This window comes from Hypanus sabinus, unplaced genomic scaffold (assembly GCF_030144855.1).
Source record: "Hypanus sabinus isolate sHypSab1 unplaced genomic scaffold, sHypSab1.hap1 scaffold_385, whole genome shotgun sequence".
NCBI lineage: Eukaryota > Metazoa > Chordata > Chondrichthyes > Myliobatiformes > Dasyatidae > Hypanus > Hypanus sabinus.
In genome coordinates this window covers 374,165-396,387 of record NW_026781275.1, presented here as the reverse complement: position 1 = coordinate 396,387, position 22,223 = coordinate 374,165, and the positions used below count along the sequence as shown (strand labels likewise).

The 22,223-nt window shown below is 44.6% G+C and overlaps 2 protein-coding genes and 1 long non-coding RNA gene across 9 annotated transcripts in view; 2 read left to right on the top strand and 1 right to left on the bottom strand.

Moving 5' to 3' along the window:
• LOC132388707 (ribonuclease inhibitor-like) overlaps positions 1-9,607 on the top strand; it is a 39,721-nt gene extending 30,114 nt beyond the window's left edge. For 5 of the 7 annotated variants that reach the window (XM_059961082.1, XM_059961078.1, XM_059961080.1 and 2 more), the window contains 3 exons: positions 393-563; positions 8,087-8,257; positions 9,295-9,607. In XM_059961082.1, coding sequence (XP_059817065.1) covers positions 393-563; positions 8,087-8,257; positions 9,295-9,382 — 430 coding nt within the window. In that variant the 3' untranslated portion in view covers positions 9,383-9,607. The remainder of the gene's footprint in view (positions 1-392; positions 564-8,086; positions 8,258-9,294) is intronic. The other 2 variants (XM_059961083.1, XM_059961081.1) reach the window with 1 other exon arrangement.
• A 139-nt stretch (positions 9,608-9,746) lies between these two features.
• On the bottom strand, positions 9,747-10,897 carry LOC132388709 (uncharacterized). Its single transcript, XR_009510318.1, has 2 exons — positions 10,796-10,897; positions 9,747-10,070 (listed from the first exon to the last, which is right to left on the bottom strand). It is a non-coding gene; the product is annotated as an uncharacterized LOC132388709 (long non-coding RNA).
• Positions 10,898-12,980: 2,083 nt separating this feature from the next.
• LOC132388708 (ribonuclease inhibitor-like) overlaps positions 12,981-22,223 on the top strand; it is a 29,364-nt gene continuing 20,121 nt past the window's right edge. The window contains exons 1-6 of the mRNA XM_059961086.1: positions 12,981-13,242; positions 13,339-13,442; positions 13,930-14,035; positions 14,935-15,021; positions 15,192-15,365; positions 16,381-16,551. Coding sequence (XP_059817069.1) covers positions 13,175-13,242; positions 13,339-13,442; positions 13,930-14,035; positions 14,935-15,021; positions 15,192-15,365; positions 16,381-16,551 — 710 coding nt within the window. The 5' untranslated portion in view covers positions 12,981-13,174. The remainder of the gene's footprint in view (positions 13,243-13,338; positions 13,443-13,929; positions 14,036-14,934; positions 15,022-15,191; positions 15,366-16,380; positions 16,552-22,223) is intronic.

The window sequence follows — 22,223 nt, the reverse complement described above, 5'->3', positions numbered from 1 at the left end:
CTAATGTGAGGAACACGGAGATTTGCCGGGGTTTTCTGTGGAGACGGGACAAGGGGAGGGTAAGCTGGGAGTGTGGAAGGTTACACTGCCTCCCTGTGATTCAGTATAGAGCACAAGGTCCAGAGTGGTGGTGTACTGTGGAGTGGGGCTGGGATGTAGAGGGTGAACACAAATATACAGTGTCCCCGGGGTTTTGCCATTTGTTCTGGGGAGATTTGAGTGTTTCCAGTTCGGAAGGTGCAGTGATGTTTATACTCACTGGTGTCTGATGCTGGAGATTGGTGTTATCAGTAATTGTGGGGTTAATAAACACTGAACATTACTGTGGGTACTGGTGAAAGTGGGATTAATAAACCCTGGGATTAAACTTCTCATCTCTCTCTGATCCACAGTCTAGGTTCTGTCGGTCTCACAGCTGCTGGTGTTGTGGATCTCACCTCCGCTCTCAGTACAAACCGCTCACTGACGGAGCTGGACCTGGCTAATAATGAACTGGGAGATTCAGGAGTGAAACTGGTGTCTGAGGCTCTGAGGAACCCAGAGTGTAAAATACAGAAACTGTGGTAAGTACCAGACTGTGAGACATTGGGACAGATCTTCACTCCATCGATCTCCACAGACTGAGTAACAGGTCCTCACCTCGGGCTCCATCGGGTCCACTCACAACTTCAGTGTTAAAGTTTATTGTCAGGACTTCCGGTAAGATGGCGATTGCTTAGCTGCTCCGAACTTTTGTTCCGTTACTGTCGCTATCTTTGCACTAAATGTCTCCATTTTTTAAACCGTAGTCGGGAACTTTTTCGGTACCTCTTACTTGCCTGTGAACATCTAACTTACAAAGTCTAGCAAGAGTTCTAAATCTGGGAGAAAGGAAGCTCCGGCTCTCTCAGACGAGACCCTGGCTGCGCTCGGTCAGCTCCGAGACGAAATTTTAAAGGAATTCAAAACCGCTTTCAAACAGTTGGAGGACAAGCTTGATCAGATCAACGACAAGGTGGACAAACATGCCCAACACTTATCTCGCATCGATTCGACTTCTGAAGATTTAGAAAGTCGTGTTCGATACTTGGGAGACTCCCTGTTCCAGCTTGGAGGAAAAGTGTAACAAACTCCTTTTCAAAACGGTGGATCTCGAAAATCGCAGCAGAAGCTGCAATCTTAGAATACTTGGATTGCCAGAGGCCACCGAACAGGGATCAACAGTGAAGTTTTTCGCCGAGTTTCGCTGTGAGATATTCGGGAAAGATTTGCTCCCGAACCCGCCTGAGCTCGAACGGGCACACCGGGTCTACATACCCCCGGAATTCTGGGCAACCGCCCGCGACCGGTAATCTTGTGCTTCCATCAATACCAGGTAAAACACCGTCTGATCGTAGAGGCACATCGCAGAGGTTCTTTTCTTTTCCAGGATACAACCATTCGCTTTGTGGAAGATTTTGCACCCCAGACCTTAAAGATGCGCGCTGAGTTTAAAGGCGCAATGAAAGTGCTTTTTGATCGTGGTTTCAAACCCTCTCTTCGTTCCCCTGCTGATCTACGAATCAAGCTTAACACTGGAAAATACAAATGGTTTAAGTCAGCCAAGGAAGCTGAAGCATTTGTGGCAAGTCTTCCGGCTATCCAGTCATCTTCGGAACCCGATCAGACCTCCTAAAATGGTGGATCAGTACTTCTCGTAGTAAAATTACTTTTTCTGGACTCAGACTTTACTTGAATCATTCAGACATTATTCATCGAAACTCTAAGGGCTGTTGACAATCTCTCCCTGGATTTGGTGTGTGTGTAATCTATCTTTTATTGTTGTACAACTTTATCTACAGAGTTCTACAACTGACTTTAACTTGTTTTGGAGGTTTGAAGTCTTCAGTGAAGGCCTTCCTGTTTGTTGGTTCACAGTTTAATTGCCGATCTATTTTTCCTTCTTTTTATATTTATTTATTTTATTATACTTTTTTCTTTTCTTCACCCCCTTTTTTCTAATTTCTGAATTTTTTTCTCTCTTCTCTGTAAGTGGTTGATAAATACTCGTCTTGAATTTATAATTTTCCCCTTCCTGTCCTTTTTTTTATCCCTTTTTTTTCCTTTCTCTTATTTTATTCTTCTATAATTTTTTCGCTGGCAGGTTAGGTTTGGTCCTCTTCCGATTTTCTCTGTATTAAGTTTTATATTCCTGCAGAAGGTGTTCTAATCTGTAGTTATGTTTTTTAGTGCATAAACTAGTTACTATTTATTATAGCATTTACACGGAACTGCTGTTAATGACACAGATCTGGAAGTTGTATTTGGGTTAATTTTTTTGGTAGAGCTAGCTACTTGTTTTGGTAGCCATCTGGTTTTGGGTTGTTTGGGTGGGGTGGGTTTTCTAGTTCCAACATTACTCACTGTATATATTATATCTCTTTATTGCTCAGGACATGTATATGTTTTGATTTTACAAATCTATGTTTACATCTCTGCTCCCAGACTGCTATTGTACTGCTTGACTTTTTATATGCCTTCTGCCTTTTATGCATTAGTAATCGATAATGGCTAGTGCACTTAAATTCGTGAGCTGGAACGTAAAGGGATTGAATCACCCTGTTAAAAGGAGGAAGGTATTCTCACATATCAAACATCTCAAAGCTGACACTGCTTTCCTTCAAGAAACTCATATTTGTTGTTCTGATAACTCCCGGCTTTTGTCAAGGTGGGCAGGTCAGCATTTTCATTCATCCTTTACCGCTAAAGCTAGGGGTGTCTCCATTCTTATTAACTCAAATATTCCTTTTGAACTCCATAATAAAATATCTGATACAAATGGCCGTTTTATTATTGTTTCTGGCAAACTATATAACACTAAAGTTGCACTAGCAAACCTGTATGCCCCCAACTTTTAGGATGTTAATTTTTTTGAACGGTTTTCTTCCTCACTACCAGACTTAAACTCATACTCTCTTATACTGGGTGGTGACTTTAATTGTTGGTTAGATCCCAATTTGGATCGATCGTCCTCTGTTACTAGACCACCTACTAAATCTGCCTTAGCTATCCAATCGTTTCTCTCTAATTATGGTATCTCTGATATATGGCGTTTCCTCCATCCTACGGAGAGAGATTATTCTTTTTTCTCACATGTTCACCATAACTTCACTAGAATTGATCATTTCTTACTCGATAACCAACTTATTCCATTTGCCCACTCTTGTGACTATCAGAGTATACTGATCTCTGACCATGCCCCAATTACTCTCTCTCTGAATTTGCCTGGTCTCCCTCAGAGGAATAAACACTGGCGGTTTGATTCAACTTTACTAGCGGATGACGATTTTTAAAAATTTATTAAGGATCAGATAACCTTTTATTTTAACACCAATACATCACCTGAAGTGCCATCCCAGATTGTCTGGGATGCCATGAAAGCATATCTGAGGGGGCAAATAATCTCTTACACAGCAAATCTCAACAGAAGATCCTGTGCAGATCGATTAGACCTCATTAACCAGATTAAAGAATTGGATCAAATATATGCCCAAACTAAAAACCCTGAATTATACAAGAAGCGTGTTGAACTCCAAACTAAATTTAACCTTCTGTCCACTCAACCTGTCGAACGCCAACTTCTCGAAAGTAAGAGTCCCTTTTACATTCATGGGGATAAGTCTGGTAAATTCCTAGCCAATCCGCTGAGGCATTCCAAAGCCAAACAACATATTACAAAGATCCAGAAGGAGAACGGAGACTTTACATCGGATCATTTAGAAATTAATGATGCATTTAAAAATTTTTATTCTCGGCTTTATTCCTCTGAATCTCTGAATGGCAATATCTCTGTTGATCAATTTTTACAGAATCTGAATATCCCCTCACTTTCATCTGACTTCAAAGCCAAACTCAATGTGCCTATGTCATTAGAAGAAATATCTACTGCAATTTCTGCATTGTCCTCAGGGAAATCTCCTGGACCTCATGGGTTCCCTGTAGAATTTTATAAATCATTCTCTTCTCTTCTTTCTCCTCAGTTACTTTCAGTATTATCTGACTCGTTTAATTACGGCAAACTGCCACCCTCTTTCAGTGAGGCATCTATTATTCTTCTTTTAAAAAAGGGCAAAGACCCAACAGAGTGTTCCTCATATTTGCCAATCTCTCTGCTCAACGTTGATGTAAAGATCTTAGCTAAAGTTCTGGCTCATAGATTAGAAACCGTCATGCCCTCCATTATCTCTGATGACCAAACAGGCTTTATTAAAAACCGTTTCCCTTTTTTTAACATTCGGCGTTTATTTAATATCTTATACTCACCTCCAACTGGGATTCCCGAATGTGTTATTTCCCTCGATGCGGAGAAAGCATTTGATCGTATAGAGTGGAACTACCTTTTTGCAGTTTTAGAAAAATTTGACCTTGGCCAAAGTTTCATCTCTTGGATCCAATTGCTGTACCTGTGTCCTACTGCTTCTGTTTTAACCAATTTTCAGAAATCCCAAGTATTTAATCTCAAACGTGGCACCCGCCAGGGATGCCCCTTAAGTCCCTTTCTCTTTGATTTGGCTATGGAACCTCTGGCGATAGCATTTCGAAACTGCCCTGAATTGACTGGGATTTGGAGAGGGGGTGTTGAGCATAAAGTTTCTCTCTTTGCTGATGACTTATTACTCTTTCTCTCAAATCCGTCTACATCCTTACCTCCAATGTTTTCACTTCTTGACCAGTTTAGCCAGTTCTCTGGCTATAAACTTAATTTACATAAGAGTGAACTTCTCCCAATTAATAAAGAAGCACAAGAACTAACATTTCATGATCTCCCTTTTAAAGAAGTCCACAATCAATTTACTTATCTTGGAATTACAGTCACAAGGAAGTTTAAAGATCTCTTTCGTGAAAACTTTGCCAATCTTTCATATGCTATAAAACAGAGTCTGGTACAATGGTCACCTCTATCTATGTCTTTGGTAGGTCGTATTAATGTTGTTAAAATGTATGTTCTCCCCAAATTTTTATACCTATTTCAATCTATCCCAATTTTTATTCCTAAATCTTTTTTTGATTCCTTAGACTCTATTATTTTGTCATATCTGTGGCAGAATAAGCACTCTAGAATTAATAAAATCCATCTCCAAAAATCTAAAAAAGAGGGTGGCATGGCTTTACCTAACTTTCGTTTATATTATTGGGCAGCTAATATACATTGTACTACCTTCTGGTCTTTCTTCCATGGCCAACCCGAGTGCCCTAACTGGGTGGCAATGCAGCTGAGCTCCACCAAAGAATTATCTATCTCTGCTCTTCTTGGCTCTGCCCTGATCTGCCCAGATCTGCCCAGATCAATAGCTAATCCTCTTGTTAGACACACTTTGCGTATATGGCCTCAGATCAGGAAATGCTATGGTTTCCAGGGGTTTTCCGTTTCCAGCCCTATTGCTCATAATCACCTTTTTTTACCTACTACATACGATTCAGCATTCCAGGTTTGGTATAGGAAGGGCAATAGACATTTTGAAGATCTTTTCATTGATAATCGCTTCACTTCTTTTCAGCAGCTCTCTGTTAAGTTCAATCTGCCCAATGCTCATTTTTTCAGGTATCTCCAAATCCGACACTTTATTGCTCCTTTAATTCCTAACTTCCCTGAAATGCCTGCGAAAAATGCTATGGACCTATTTCTTTCCATGAATCCACTAGGTAAAGGCTTAATATCAATCATCCGAGATAAACTAGCAGCCTTACGATGGACCCCCATGGATAAAATCAAAATGGCCTGGGAGCAGGATTTAAATATCTCCTTATCTGAGGAGAGCTGGGATTCAGTTCTCAAATCGGTTAACTCAACCTCTCTTTGTGCTCGCCACTGCCTCTTACAGTTTAAGATTGTTCATAGAGCCCATATGTCTAAATCTAAACTATCTCGATTCTACCCTAGCGTTAGTCCACTCTGTGATAAATGCAAGAGGGGCGTGGCCTCTCTCATCCATATGTACTGGTTCTGTCCTAGCTTGGAGAAATTCTGGAAAGATGTCTTCACTACGTTATCGTGTATTCTGAATCAGCACCTAGAACCAATCCCCTTAATTGCTCTGTTCGGTTTTTGGGGCGAGACAGATTTATGTCTGGGTCCGACCAAATGCCGAATATTATCCTTTGCCTCTCTCCTGGCTAGATGCTTGATCCTCCTCAGATGGAGAGATGTTGCCCTGCCCACTCATGCTCAATGGCTTAATGACATCATGGCCAGTTTGGACCTCGAAAAAATTCATTATTCAGTTCTCAATTCGGATCTAAAGTTCCATAAGGTCTGGGGACCTTTTATCGAGTACTTTCATAACCTTCCTCTTGACTAGGGTTGTTTTTTCTCTTCGGTCCCTTGCTTTCAGCTCCTTCTTTTTTTCTGGTAGAAGGCATTATTACCCTCTGTTGCTGAGTGTATTCACAGTCTGGGAGCTTGGCTGTCCAGACTTATTCTCTCTATATTGTGTTGTGGTTGGTCTGGAGTTGCTGTTGTTTTTTCTTGTGTTGTGGGGCTTGGGGAGGACACTCAGCTTACTTGTCTTTAATTTAGGTGCTTTTTTTTTGCTAAATTCTCTTCCTTTGTAACATATTGTTATTGTATGCTTAATTTTGCACTGTTTTAATGTTCCTCATTGGGATTTGGGGTTTTTAATTTGTAAAATGTTTTGAAAAACTAATAAAAAAAAACTTTAAAAAAAAGTTTATTGTCAGAGGCAAATCTAACCAGGGTGTAAATGTTGTGAAAACTAGCTTTGTGCAGCAACAGTACAGATCATTAGAAGCATGTCAGACATTAATTACACAGTAAACAAATAATTTGACAGAATCTACTCTGAGACGGGGAGAAAAGTCTGTGAGAAGGTTTGTGTGTTTTTCCGTGAGTAATTGAGTTTCCTCCTTGTATTCCAGTTTCCTCCCAAGTACAGAGACATACAAGATATTAGGTGAACTGGTCTTTCCAAATGTCCTGTGATTAGGTCTATTTCATGTGGTATCTCTAAATAAATGAAGTAGATATAATTAGCATCTTTCAGGTCAGTTCAATAACCGATGTAGTGTGGATAGTCTGTTGTTGAACTTTGGGATGTGGGTTCTCGGGCTCCTGTACCTCCTGTCTGATGACAGCATGGACAGATGGTGTGGGTTCCTGATGACAGATGCCACCTTCCTGAGGCATTGCCGATTGCAAATGTCCTCGATGGTGGGGAGAGTTGTACGTGATGTGGAACTGTCTGTAGTGTCTTGTGTTCCTCCACATTGAAGTTTCTAATCAGACCGTGATGCAACCAGTTGGAATGCTTCTCTATGTACCTCTGTGGAGGTCTGTCACAGTCTGTGATGACGAATCAATCTCATTAATCTTCTGGGAATGTAGAGAAGCTGGTGTGAGCCGTTCATGGTTCCCTCTATGTTCTGGGCCAGGAGAGATTCTCTGAGACGTTGTCACCCAGGAACTTGCTGTTACTCACCCTTTCCACTGCTCACCCCTCACTGAGGACTGATGCTAGTTTGTCTGATTTCCCCTTCCGCAAGTCCACAGTCAGTTCCTTGATCTTGTAGTTGTTCATTGTGGAAGGAGAGTTAAATTGCCTTTATTTTGGTTCTCTTGGGGATACGGGCACAACACAAAATTACTGACCAGTTGGACACCAGCAGTCCGACAGAGAGATATGTTTGGGAACACAGACCTGGACAGTGTTGGTCTGGGACTAATGTGAGGAACACAGGGATGTGCCGGGTTTTTCTTTGGAGTTGGGACAAGGGGAGGGGAAGCTGTGAGTGTGGAAGGTTACACTGCCTCCCTGTGATTCAGTATCGAGCACAAGGTCCAGAGTGGTGGTGTACTGTGGAGTGGGGCTGGGATGTAGAGGGTGAACACAAATATACAATGTCCCCGGGGTTCTGCCATTTGTTCTGGGGAGATTTGAGTGTTTCCAGTTCGGAAGGTGCAGTGATGTTTATACTCACTGGTGTCTGATGCTGGAGATTGGTGTTATCAGTGATTGTGGGGTTAATAATCACTGAACATTACTGTGGGTATTGGTGAAAGTGGGATTAATAAACCCTGGGATTAAACTTCTCATCTCTCTCTGATCCACAGTCTACGGTCTGTCGGTCTCACAGCTGCTGGTGTTGAGGATCTCACCTCTGCTCTCAGTACAAACTGCTCACTGACGGAGCTGGACCTGGGTTATAATAAACTGGGAGATTCAGGAGTGAAACTGGTGTTTGAGGCTGTGAGGAACCCGAAGTGTAAAATACAGACACTGAGGTAAGTATCACATTGTGTGATGGTGTTTTCAGTTACAGACACTAAACACTGGTGCAGTTCTGCTGTTGGAACAACTGCGGTTCTGTCTCACTGTCCTGTGATCAGTCACACACATCCCACAGCCGGACTCTGTGTCTGGCTTACAACAGCAGCACCTTCATCTGCTCTGCTGACTGTGATCCCAGTTGCCCCCTGTAACACCACGGTGAGGTGAACGTGGGTATCCAAAAGGGCAGTGGGCACTTCCTGAGGCCCCCCAGTTCACAGGCTGGAAATCTGTGGCAGGGAAAAGCTGGCACAAGTCTGGTGATTCCTGTGGGATCTGTGGGCAGGGACAGTGACTGGGGGAACAGCCAGTGTCTCTTTTCACTGGAGTTTATGCAACCCTGTGGGTCTCACTGTTCTCAGCTGTGAGGGTGGGAATGTGTTTTATTGCTCCCAGATCTTGTCATTCCCAAGTTTTACTGAGTGTGTGAGAGACTGACGTCCATAACAATTTAATTTCCCTGATAATACGGTCTCAGCTGTTGAGGGAACCCTTCTGTCAGTTCAGCCAGACACAGAGGTTCAGACTGATAGCACTGCTGAACATCCAGGAGTGTCCTGGTGGAAAGGTGTGGACCCACAGCAGATGATGGGGAGTTTGTGGTCAGCAGGAGATCTGTCAGTGTGATGAACAAACTCTGGGAATCTCCTGATTCCTCATTTCTCTCATTTGAAGGCTTGCGTGCATTGAACTCACAGATTCTGGCATCGAGGATCTCGTCTCTGATCTCAGTACAAGACACTCAGTGAGGGGATTGGAACACACTCACAGACCGATCTGTCTCCCTCTGCTCTCCACCACCTCATACTGACCCTCCCAAGTCTGGTGCGGCTTGAGTGAGAGTTTGTGGTGACATCTGGTGTGAATAAATATCAGTGAACCCCTGGGTGACATTTGTCTGTGAGTGTTGTTGAAACGTTAACGTCAGTCCCCATTACTGACACTGTTGTGTAATCCGTTTGTTTAATCTTTATTCATTCATCTGTTTCAGACTGAGGAGGAATCAGTTCAGTTCAGGTGGAGAGAAACGGCTGAAATCGCTGGAGGGAACCAGACCCGGACTGAGAGTGATCTTCTGAACATCCCACTGTGTGTACATCACCACCCCCTGGGGTCGGAACATTTCCCTCCCATTTCCCACCCTCCCCTTTCAACCCGAACATCCCACCTGGAACCGAGTACGTGTCCCTCCTGTGGTGATGTTAAATACCCGGTTGCAGAGTCACCGTCAATGAGAATATAGTGTAATATCACTGGCATATCTCATGAAGTTGTTGTTACGCTGCAACAGTACAGTGCAGTACGTAATTAAAAACTATAAATTACAGTTTTAACGTCTAGGCCCGATTGACGCACGTTCGTCGAGGGGAAACTGGCATTGACCCTGTCAACAGTGTAATCGTGTACAAACCCACAACATGAAATATCAGACAGGACACAATATGCAATTAAATGATCACACTTTATAATTATTCCTTGGTGTTGGGTTCGTAGAAACAAATGAAATAAAGTTCAGTAAATTTATCGGTTTTGTGCACAAGAAAATTAATATGTTGGAGCTGGTGCCTCCGGATCCGTCCACAACGACCTCCGGACCTCCGACAACCTCTGAACTGCCGAATTCCAGTATCCGCCGTCCTGGGATTCCGACCACTCCCGCACACATTCGTCCTCTTCACTCGCCTTCCCGAAAAGACCACAAACTCTGTCTTGGTTCCCCCCATACAAGATAGCATAACAGTCATTTATTGGTTAGCTCTCCATTATCTGTAATTATAACCCAAACATTTACAGCTACAAAGAACCATTACATCACCGATTAACTTTACAGAGAAGCCATTTCATTGTAACACCACAGAGAAGCCCTTTTGTTAGCCTCAGCAGTTAACATGGAAGAGAATCCACACAGTAACTAAATATATATATATATAATCTCAAATAATAACCCTGACAGGGTGTCAAGAAAACAACCTCTCCCTCAATGTCACGAAAACAAAGGAGCTGGTTGTGGACTACAGGAGGAATGGAGACGGGCTAACCCCTATTGATATCAATGGATCTGGGGTTGAGAGGGTGAACAGCTTTAAGTTCCTCGACATAAACATCACCGAGGATCTCACGTGGTCTGTACACACCGGCTGGGGGCATGTTTGACAGCAGGGGTAAACAGGACAGTTTCTGAAGGTCTGACCTTTGCAGAACTAATTACTGATGAAGGTAACAGAGGAATGTTATGGAACGGAGCAACCCCATTGCCGTTCTCTGTAAATTATAATCCTGCTTTGTTTGAGATCTAAGTTTGAAGTTGTTTTCCAGACAATATTTGGCTGGAAAATATTAGAAGTCCGAGTTGAACAGCACATGACAGAATCTGGAAGTTCCACTAAGATTCACTTGTCCAGGTTCGATAGCGATGTGGGAAATGGAGAGGACAGAAATGCCTCAGGGAATCTCCTTGCGGTCACCAAAGGAAAAGTAAGTTTCTTTCTCACCTGTGGATTTTTTACCCTTGGCAGTTGGATTTCGGTTTTCTCTCCCTTTCATCCGATGGTCGATGCTGTGGTGTTGCGCGGGTCAACTTCTCGTCATGATTCCGACTCATCCAGCGTGGCGATAGAAACTTTGAGTGAAGCTTCAGGGCGACTAGCGTCTGGGACGTGTGAAAGAGATGTGCTGGGTGGTTTTACTGTTGTCTTGTTTCCGCTTCCTCATGGTATTGATATTGGAGAATCACAGATTTCGTACTCGCCAGGTATCTGGTTTGATGTGGAAATGTGGGTATGAGATGCCCACATTTCTGTGGGAAAAGGGCATTTGGGGGAAATTACTCATCGGTTTATAATTATATTGGGAATGTGATTTAACAATTTTGGAAAGGTTGGAATATTTTTGAGAGCAATTCTAAAAGTTGATTCAGTAATAAGACTGTTTTCCTTTATAGAACGTAAAAGATGTTGTCCGCGACCTTTAACATATTGATTTTGAGTTTGAGATTCATTGGAAAATAGTTTTGATGCATTGTCATGTAAATTGTTTCCCCTTGATTATGCAGTCTGCATCTCCTCATTGACCCGACCCGATCTCTGATCCCTGATACCCCCACCTCTGGCACAAAGAACGGCAGGACATCAGACCGAGTGTGCAGGCTTAACTGGTCAGCAACCCCGTCACTCACACGGTCTCAACCAATAACAGGCGTGGATCTGCTTGGGTCAGGTACCACCCAGTGAAACCCCCAGGTCCTGTCACCCCGGTGGGAAGGGTAAAAGTATATTCGGGCAGGAAAACCCGGTCCCCACCCCACACACTTGGAGCGAGCTGATGGCTGATTCAGCCGTGACCCGCCGCTCGCAAAAGCACGGAATCGATTAATTTCAGGTTGAATTGGGAGGCACAAACTTTATCTAAGTTTGGGACCGCGGGGACGAAACCCGCTCCCATTGGCGAACAGAGATGTCAGTGAAGCCACCCGGTCCAATCGCTTTGATTCCCCGCCCCTTCCGCCATTACTGTCCCGAGCGATGTTTGTTTGTTTCGTTCGGGTGTGTTAAAAGTTTTCTTGCTCCCTTCTCTGTGGTGTGTTATTTGCCCGAGGCCCCTCGCCCTTGCACTACAACAGTCGTGTTTAATATTCCCTCCCTGGGTGCAGTTGCCGTCTGTTCCCCCGACGATCCCTGCACTGCAGGAGTTCAGCGGCTCATGGGAAGGTGAAGAATGTTCAAGCAGAAAGTGTTGGGTGGGAAACATGGCTTCTCGACAATACGTACAGAGTTTAGTGGAGGAGGCAGTTTGTCCCGTCTGCCTTGATTTCTTCACCACTCCGGTAACACTCGACTGTGGACACAACTTCTGCCTCTCCTGTATCACACAGAGTTGGGAAAAGGGAGGGAGAAACTGCTGTCCGGAATGTAGAGCAAAGTTCTCAGACAAATATCTCAGGATAAATTGGGCCCTGGCAAGTCTGGCTGAAAAAGCTCAACAATTGAACCTGAATTGGAAAGAGACGGAGATGAGATCTCAGTGTGAGAAACATCGGGAGGAACTGAAGCTGTTTTGTGACACGGACAAGCAACTGGTCTGTGTGATTTGTAGAGACGCGAGGGAACACAGGTCTCACAGCTTCATGCCGATTGAAGAAGCTGCGGAGATTTACAAGGTAAATACGAACAGATTTTATCACCTGAATATTTATGGTATTCTTATTTTACCGACGTTTTGTTCTTGAACCCAATCCCAGTGTCAAGTTAAATCATCGTTCGAATCTCTGACAGGGAAGAAATCTGCCATCCAGGAGTTGGAACAGCGACAGAAACAGAAGATTTCTGGAGTGAGGGTGAGATGTGTTTCCAGTTTTCTGGGTCTGTGTGGGTTAATTCTCTTTATTGCCGGGTAACATCAGCCACCACCTTTCATTTGACAGGAACAGTCACACAGTCTGCAGGCCAACGTCACATCTGAATTTGCTAAAATACACCAGGTTCTGGCTGAGAGAGAGCAGCGCCTACTGAGTGATCTCAGGGCAGAGGAGGAGAAGATTCTGAACACCATGGAGAAAAATCTTCAGGAGATTGAAGAGAATTTAACCTCTGTAGAGGAGAAACTCTCCAAGTTACAGGAATGGATGAATGAGGAAGACAGTGCGACGTTTCTGAAGGTGAGGGATTGTTGTTGAGTGAAAGCCCACAGTCTGTTCTGGAACAGACCTGCTCTTGTCACCAAACTAATAGATCAAGAGTCTCTCTGGTCTTCCCCGGGATTGAGCTGCTGGAACCTGCATGCTGAGTTATTGATCTCTTTGTGCAGCCTAAATGTAATGTTCCCCTGAACCTCGCGTTAAAATCCATTCGCCGTCCCTCGCAGTGAGAACGTGGATGTTCAGTCCCAGTCAATTCAGATCTGTGTTTTATTTATTACAGGAGGAGTTGTGTCAGGACAGGAGGTAGGACAGACCCTTTACTGAAACTCTGCACCGTTTGGTAAAAACATCTCAGGTAATAGTTTCAGTGACTTTATAACCCACTGTTTGATTTTACAGGGTTAGTGAGGAAGCTCAGACGTTGTCTGTAACAGAAGGTGCCGTAACCATCGGAGAATTCAGGGACACAATATTGAGAGGGATGTTTGATGCCATGAAGCAAGGTAGAGTTTGCATCATTTCCTGTGTTCTGGTTTGTTATAAAAGTGAAGTTACATGGACTGAAGTTATAGGGATCCTGTAGGTAGTGGTATTTGTGCATATGACGATCAACTGGAGTGAGACTCAGACTGTCTGAGCTGATGAGGAATTCCAGTAACCTGCGTTTATTTTAGACAAGCAACAATAACTCTGTGTCTGTCTCTCTTGCTGTCTCTGTCTCTATCACTCTCTCTGTCCCTGTCCGACTCTATCAGTCTCTCCCTCTCTCATCAGGCACAGGTAGGGGAAGGAAAGAGACGAGAAGGTAAAGGAGGGAATCGAAGGGAGGGGTATAGGTAGAGGAGGGACGGGGAGGAGGCACACGTCGAGGAGGAAGGTCGGGTGTGTGAAACAGAGTGAGACTGACAGAATAGGAAGCAAAGTGAGTGTGTGAGATAGAGATACATGTATAAAGAAAGGAACACTCTCATTCCCTGCTTCTCTCTTCAGTTTATGAGACCATTGATGTGGAAACAGCCAGCCTGAGCATCGAGGTGTCTGAGGATCTGAATCGTGTGAGAGGGACCGGCATCCAGACCAGTCTCCCGGACACCGGGTCAGGTTTATCAGTTTGTTTTCTGTTTTCGGATCAAAGGGGTTCACATCGGGAAGACATCACAGGGAGTTGGAGGTGGTGGGGAATCTGGGCTGGAGGGTGGGAGTATTCACAGAACCTGCACCCTCTCTGTAGTGTGGTGCAGTGTCACAAGAGTTAGTGCTGCTTTCTCTCAGCTCCCATGACCAGACTTCAATCCCAGTCTCTGTTGTCTGTGTGGAGTTTGCACGCTCCCCCTGTGACTGTGGGTTTCCTCAGATGATCCAGTTTTCTCCCTCACTCCAGACACCTGCAGGTCGAGGGGGTAACTGGTGGCTGTCAGTTCCCACTGGTGTAGGTTAGTGGTAAAAAGAATGGGAGTGTGCGACAGAATAAGTGACGGGTACAGGGAAGTGGGGAGAGGGGGTATTGGGCTGGTGGAATTGCTCCCTACAGAAGTGATGTGATTGGGACAGGATCCATTTACCCATCTCGTTATGAACTGTAAATCCCTGGTGAGAGGGAGGGAATAAACTGGCAGGAGCAGAAATGTCGGAGGGTGAAGTGTAAATTAATTGAAATTGCAGTTGTCAATACAATAATTTTACCATCTTCATTAGTGTGTTCCCGTTAATAAATACTGATGTTGGGCATGTAAACGTTGAAGCATTCCGGTTCTCCGTGGGTTCAACTGCAGCTGGGAACAGGGAACCAACGTCTCCTAAACACTGATGGTTCAGTGTTGCTGTCTCCCTGTGTCTGTCAGGTTGTTGTGGAAACGGCTGTGATGGAAGTGTGATCCCTGTTATGTCAGAGAGAGGGCAATTACCTGTCCTGCTGTGTTCCTCCAGCATTTTGTGTGTGTTGCTGAAATTACTTCAGGGCCACTTTGGTAACAGTGTTTCTCGCTCTGTGTTTAGTGAGGAGTACAATAAACCTGGAGATTGGGGAGTGAGACTGTTGTCTGAGGCTCTGAGGGACCCGGAGTGTAAAATACAGAAACTGGGGTAAGTACCAGACTGTGAGTCTGTTGATGTTTGTGTGGGTAAAGTTCCAATAATGTCCCAGTTCTGTTCTGATGAACCCCTGCGTCACTGTTCAAACCGTTGATGGTGACCTGTGGAGACTGACACTGAATCTGTTTGTTTCTCTCTTCTGTTTCCTCTCCGTCCATCAGGTTGACAGCTGATCGTTTCACATCTGAGTTTGAGCACTTCATCTCTGCTCTCAGTACAAACCGCTCACTGAGAGAGGTGGAGCTGGACCTGAGTGACAATAAACTGGGAGATGGGGGAATGAAACTGGTGTCTGAGGCTCTGAGGGACCCGGAGTGTAAAATACAGAAACTGGGGTAAGTACCAGTCTATGGGGGATTGGGGATGATCATCACTCCATCGATCTCCAATTGACGATGCTGCTGCACAGCCTGATTAACAAGTTCTCACCTCGGACTCCATCAGGGCCACTCACCTCCCCCTCTGCAAGGGTCAGAGTGTTTTCAATGTAGTCTGTTCATCTCAGGTCACTGTGTGTGTCTGAGGTGGAATCAGCTCTACAGGAGCCTGTGTGTGTGGAAGGAGAAGGCAATTGCCTTTACCCAGTTCCCTGTGGGGACACGGACCCGGACCACAACATGTTCAGGGTCAGATTGTGTGTTGAACAATGGACTGATGGACTTAAACTTGACTCAGTGTTTTGGTAACTTTAATTCCCCAACCTTTGACCCGGAGCTGGTTTAATTTATCACTGAACTAAACCTTTGCACCCCTCAGCTCTCTGTGTGGGGTTGGAGAATATTCCAGCTGAGGTGAAACCGGTTTTCAGTGTGGGTGTTTCCCCGAGGCAGCATTGTGTCGGTGGGGTGACTGGGTTGGGATGTACAGTTAACAGAGATGGTGAGTGGAGTCCCCTGCAGGGTTGGTTCTGTGAGCACAGGATGTCTGGACAGATGGAGAGGGAGTTGTGTCGTCATATGACAATCCATCCAGAAGATTCACTCTGGGACTAACATGAGGAACACAGGGATGTGCCGGGTTTTTCTGTGGAGACGGGACAAGGGGAGGGGAAGCTGGGAGTGTGGAAGGTTACACTGCCTCCCTGTGATTCAGTATCGAGCACAAGGTCCAGAGTGGTGGTGTACTGTGGAGTGGGGCTGGGATGTAGAGGGTGAACACAAATATACAGTGTCCCCGGGGTTCTGCCATTTGTCCTGGGGAGATTTGAGTGTTTCCAGTTCAGAAGGTGCAGTGATGTTTATACTCACTGGTGTCTGATGCTGGAGATTGGTGTGATCAGTAATTGTGGGGTTAATAAACACTGAACATTACTGTGGGTATTAGTGAAACCCATCTCTCTCTGGTCCACAGTCTACGGTCTGTCGGTCTCTCGGCTGCTGGTGTTGTGGATCTTGCATCCGCTCTCAGTACAAACCACTCACTGACAGAACTGGACCTGTCTTATAATAATCTGGGAGATTCAGGAGTGAAACTGGTGTTTCAGGCTCTGAGGAGCCCAGAGTGTAAAATACAGAAACTGTGGTAAGTACCAGACTGTGGGATTGGGACAGATCATCATTCCATCGATCTCCACAGCCCGAATAACAGGCCCTCACCTCAGGCTCCATCAGGTCCATTCTCAAGTTCAGTGTTCACATAAGAACATAAGAAATAAGAGCAGGAGTCGGCCATCTGGCCCATCGAACCTGCCCCGCCATTCAATAAGATCATGGCTGATCTGTCCGTAAACTCATCTCCATCTACCTGCCTTTTCCCCATAACCCTTAATTCCCCTACTATGTGAAAATCTATCTAACTGTATCTTAAATATATTTAGTGAAGAGGCCTCAACTACTTCCCTGGGCAGAGAAATCCACAGATTCACAACTTTCTGGGAAAAACAGTTTCTCCTCATCTCCATCCTAAATCTTCTCCCCTGAATCTTGAGGCTATGTCCCCTAGTTCTAGTCTCAGCTACCAGTGGGAAAAACTTTGCTGCTGCTATCTTATCTTTCCCCTTCAAAGTTTTGAATGTTTCTATAAGATCTCCTGTCATTCTTCTGAATTCCGTAGAGTATAGTCCCAGACGACTCAATCTCTCCTCATAGGTTAACCACTTCATGTCTGGAATCAACCTGGTGAACCTCCTCTGCACCGCCTCCAAAGCCAGTCTATGCTTCCTCAAGTACGGAGACCAGAACTGCACGCGGTACTCCGGGTGCGGCCTCACCAGTACCCTATACAGTTGCAGCGCGACCTCCCTGCTCTTAATTTCAATCTCTCTAGCAACGGCCAACATTCCGTTTGCCTTCTTAATAACCTGTTGTACCTGCAAGCCAACTTTTTGTGATTCATGAACAAGCATTTCTAAGTCCCTCTGCACAACAACATGCTGCAGTCTTGCAGCATTTAAATAATAATCTGCTCTTCTAGTACTCCCTCCAAAGTGAATGATCTCGCATTCCATCTGCCAGACCTTGGCCACTCACTTAACCTCTCTATATCCCTCTGCAGACTCTCCGCGTCCTCTGTACAATTTACTTTTCCACTCAGTTTAGTGTCATCAGCAAATTTTGTTACGTTACACTGAGTCCCCTCTTCAAATCATCAATGTAAATGGTGAACAGCTGCGGGCCCAGCACCGACCCCTGCGACACCCCACTCACCACCGACTGCCAACCGGAGAAACACCATTTATACCAACTCTCTGCCTTCTATCGGTTAACCCATCTACTGTCCATGCCAATACACTTCTTCTGACTCCAGGCATCTGTACCTTATTTATAAGTCTCTTGTGCAGCACCTTATCGAACGCCTTCTGGAAATCCAAGTGTGCGACATCCACCTGTTCCCCTCTATCCACTGCACTCATCATGTCCTCAAAGAACTCCAGTAAGTTTGTCAAACAAGACCTGCCCTTTCTGAATCCATGCTGCGTCTGTCTAATGCAACTACTCCTTTCTAAATGTTTCGCTGTTTCTTCCTTAATGACAGCTTCAAGCATTTTGACAACTGCAGATGTTAAGCTAACTGGCCTGTCTTTTGCCTACGTCCTTTTTAAAAAAGTGGCATGACATTTGTTGTCTTCCAGTCCACCGGGACCTGCCCAGAGTCTAGAGAGTTTTGGTTAATGATTGCCAACGCATCTACTATAACCTCTGCCAATTCTCTCAGCATCCTGGGATGCATCCCATCAGAACCGGGGACTAATCTACCTTCAGGCTCACTTGTTTGCTCATCACTATCTCTTTAGGTCCTCACCTCCCATTTCGTCCATAACATCATTCTTTGCCATATTAGACGTATCCTCCACCGTGAAGACTGACACAAAATAGTCGTTCAATGCCTCAGCCATTTCCTTATCAACCAAAATCAATTTTCCCTTCTCATCTTCCAAGGGACCTACGTTGACTTTAGCCGCCCTCTTCCGCTTTATATATTTATAAAAAAAACTTCTGCCATCTGTTTTTATATTTTGTGCTAATTTACTTTCATACTCTATCTTCCCTTTCCTTAATTCTTGTTTAATTGTTCTTTGTTGCTTTTTAAAGTTTTCCCAATCCGCCACTCTCCCACTACTCTTTGCCACTTTGTCCAATGAGCTTTTAATTTGATACTATCTTTTATTTCCTTAGTTCACCAAGGCTGGCTCTCCCCACACTTACCATCCTTACTTTTGACTGGAATATACTTCTGTTGAGTCCTGTGAAGAATCTCTTTGAAAGTATTCCACTGTTCCCGAACTGTCCTACCAAATAGTCTGTGCTCCCAATCCACATCAGGCAACTCCTCCCTCATCCCATTGTAGTCTCCCTTGTTCAAGCAAAGTATACTAGTTTTAGATCTAACTCCATCTGTCTGCGACATTCAATCATACTATGATCACTGTTTCCAAGAGGATCCCGGACTACAAGATCGTTAATCTTACCCGTCTCATTGCACAGGACTAAGATGGCATTTTCCCTTGTGGGTTCACTAACATGCTGCTCAGGAAAGCCATCACGGATACTTTCTACGAAGTCCTCCCCGAGACTTCCTTGACCAACCTGATTCACCAATCTATGTGGAAGTTAAAATCCCCCATGACAACTGCCGTTCCGTTCTTACAAGCCTCAGTTATTCCTTGGTTAATCGCCTCTGCCACTGCAATATTTTTATTAGGTGGCTTATAGACAACTCCCATCAGTGATTTTTTTTTCCCTTTACTATTCATAATCTCTCCCCAGATTCTGCTCTGTAGATCTTATATCGTCTCTCACAATCGCCCTGATCTCATCCTTAATCAAGAGCGCCACTCCACCTCCTTTGCCTTCCTGCCTATCTTTCCGTATTACCTGATACCCTTGGATATTTAATTCCCAGTCATCTCCAGCTAGCAACCGGGTTTCTGTAATGGCCACTAAATCATATGCCTTGGTACTGATCTGTGCCTCAAGTTCACTAACCTCGTTTCTAATTCTACGGGCATTTAGATAAAGTGCCCTCATACTCATTGTCCTCTTAGAATCTAGTGACCTATGGGATTTTTGCTGATTACTTTTATGCACTCTACTCTTACTTTTTTCTTCACTAACTCTAGCTTTGGTTTCTGCATCTCTTCCCTCTTCATTTCTGTGTGGGTTCCCATCCCCCTGCCATATTAGTTTAAACCCCCCCCCCCCAACAGCACTAGCAAACAATCTGCCTGGGATATTGATCCCAGCCCTACCCAGACGTAGACCGTCCGGACGGTACTGGTCTAACCTCCCTCAGAAGCGGTTCCAATGCCCCAAGAATCTGAAACCCTTCCTCCTGCACCACCGCTCAAGCCACATCTTCATTCCAGCTATCCTGCTGATCCAACTCTGCACATGGCCCCGGCAATAATCCTGAGATTATAACCTTTGAGGTCCTACTCTTGTAGGACCTCACCCCGCTTTCTTCCAATATCGTTAGTGCCTACAGTGTGATAGTGTATTGTCCTAGGTAAATATTACCAGGGTGTAAATGTTATGAAAATCAGCTCAGGCTCCATCAGGCTGACAGGTTCACGTTATTGTCGAAGTATGCATGTAAAATACAGCTCTGATTTTTGTCTTCTCGAGATAACCATTAAAAGCAGAAAGACCATGTGTGTTTATGAAGGAAAAGGCATCAACTTGCACTCACAAGTACAGCGTTAAAGTTTATTGTCAGGGGCAAATACAACCAAGGTGTAACTATCATGAAAATTAGATCTTTCCCAGCAACAGTACAGAACTTTACTAACATTAATTACACATAAATTACACGGTAAAGAAAATCAAACATAACCACATTTTGCAAGGTGAGTGAATCTAGTCTGGGAAGGAATGAGGGGCTTTCAGGTCAGTTCAGGAACATGATGCAGTGGGAAGAGGCTGTTGTTGAACCTTGGGCTGTGGGTCTGCAAACTCCTGGCCCAGCTGTCTGAGGGACTGGCCCAGATCGTGAGGGTTCCTGATGATATTCGACAATGAAATGCTGCTCATTTCTAAGAAAGCTGTCGTGTTTCCTTCATGGCTACCTCTATGTTCTGGGCCCAGGAGAGATTCTGTGAGATGTTGACAACAAGGAACCTGTTTCTGCACACGTTTTCCACGAATTCCAGTCAAGATGGTTCCTGTGGGCAGCTCTTCTTCAGTCGCCATCTTCTGGAGCCTGTCATTTGCAATTTGGAGGTCGTTTGGATGTTTCAGTGCTCGTCAGTCTCTGAGACGATTCTGAGAGGCAGAGGCAGCGTGTGGGGACCTTGTGGTGAGGAAGTTGAGAGCTGATGTTCGACTCTATTTTGCCGATTAAAGCTTCCATTGTTTGCCAGTTAAAATGACGAGGGAGATTGAAACACCAACTGCTTGCATTTTTATTGCTGGGAGATCACTCTGCTACAGAGAGGGTAGACTGTCTTTTTATCACTGGTGAGATCACTGCTACGGAGAGGGTAGACTGTCTTTTATCACTGGTGAGATCGCTCTGCTACAGAGAGGGTAGACTGTCTTTTTATCACTGGTGAGATCGCTCTGCTACAGAGAGGGTAGACTGTCTTTTTATCACTGGTGAGATCACTCTGCTACGGAGAGGGTAAACTGTCTTTTTATCACTGGTGAGATCGCTGTGCTACAGAGAGGGTAGACTGTCTTTTTATCACTGGTGAGATCACTCTGCTACGGAGAGGGTAGACTGTCTTTTTATCACTGGTGAGATCACTGCTACGGAGAGGGTAGACTGTCTTTTATCACTGGTGAGATCGCTCTGCTACAGAGAGGGTAGACTGTCTTTTTATCACTGGTGAGATCGCTCTGCTACAGAGAGGGTAGACTGTCTTTTTATCACTGGTGAGATCGCTGTGCTACGGAGAGGGTAGACTGTCTTTTTATCACTGGTGAGATCGCTGTGCTACAGAGAGGGTAGACTGTCTTTTTATCACTGGTGAGATCGCTGTGCTACAGAGAGGGTAGACTGTCTTTTTATCACTGGTGAGATCACTCTGCTACGGAGAGGATAGACTGTCTTTTATCACTGGTGAGATCACTCTGCTACAGAGAGGGTAGACTGTCTTTTATCACTGGTGAGATCGCTCTGCTACAGAGAGGGTAGACTGTCTTTTTATCACTGGTGAGATCGCTGTGCTACAGAGAGGGTAGACTGTCTTTTTATCACTGGTGAGATCACTCTGCTACGGAGAGGATAGACTGTCTTTTTATCACTGGTGAGATCGCTGTGCTACAGAGAGGGTAGACTGTCTTTTTATCACTGGTGAGATCGCTGTGCTAGGTAGAGATTGGATGTTGACAGGTTTTATACATTTTGGATGTCGACTTGAACTGTGGGCATTTTTCATTCCTGTGGTTTGGTTGTATTCTGTGTTTTTCACCCAATCTTCCTCAATATTTTGTGTTTAGGAGGAGGGGATTTTGGGGTTGATAAGTCTCTTCTATCATTGCTCATTCTTTAGTGTAGGGAAGAGGGATTTGGGGGTTGATAACTGTGCTGCTGATTTTTTTTCTTTCTTGGTTTTGTGGCTGTCTGGAGAAGAGGAATTTCAGAGTTGTACACTAATATAAATAAACATGTCAACCTTTGAATTGGGCGTAGAGGGTCATTTTAGAGGGGATGATGATGTTCAGTGGACATTCGTTTTGCTTCTCCAGGTGATCCAGAATGGAGTTCTGCTCCAGATCAGTGGTGATGCTAGGTGAACTGAAGGGGGTCCAGGT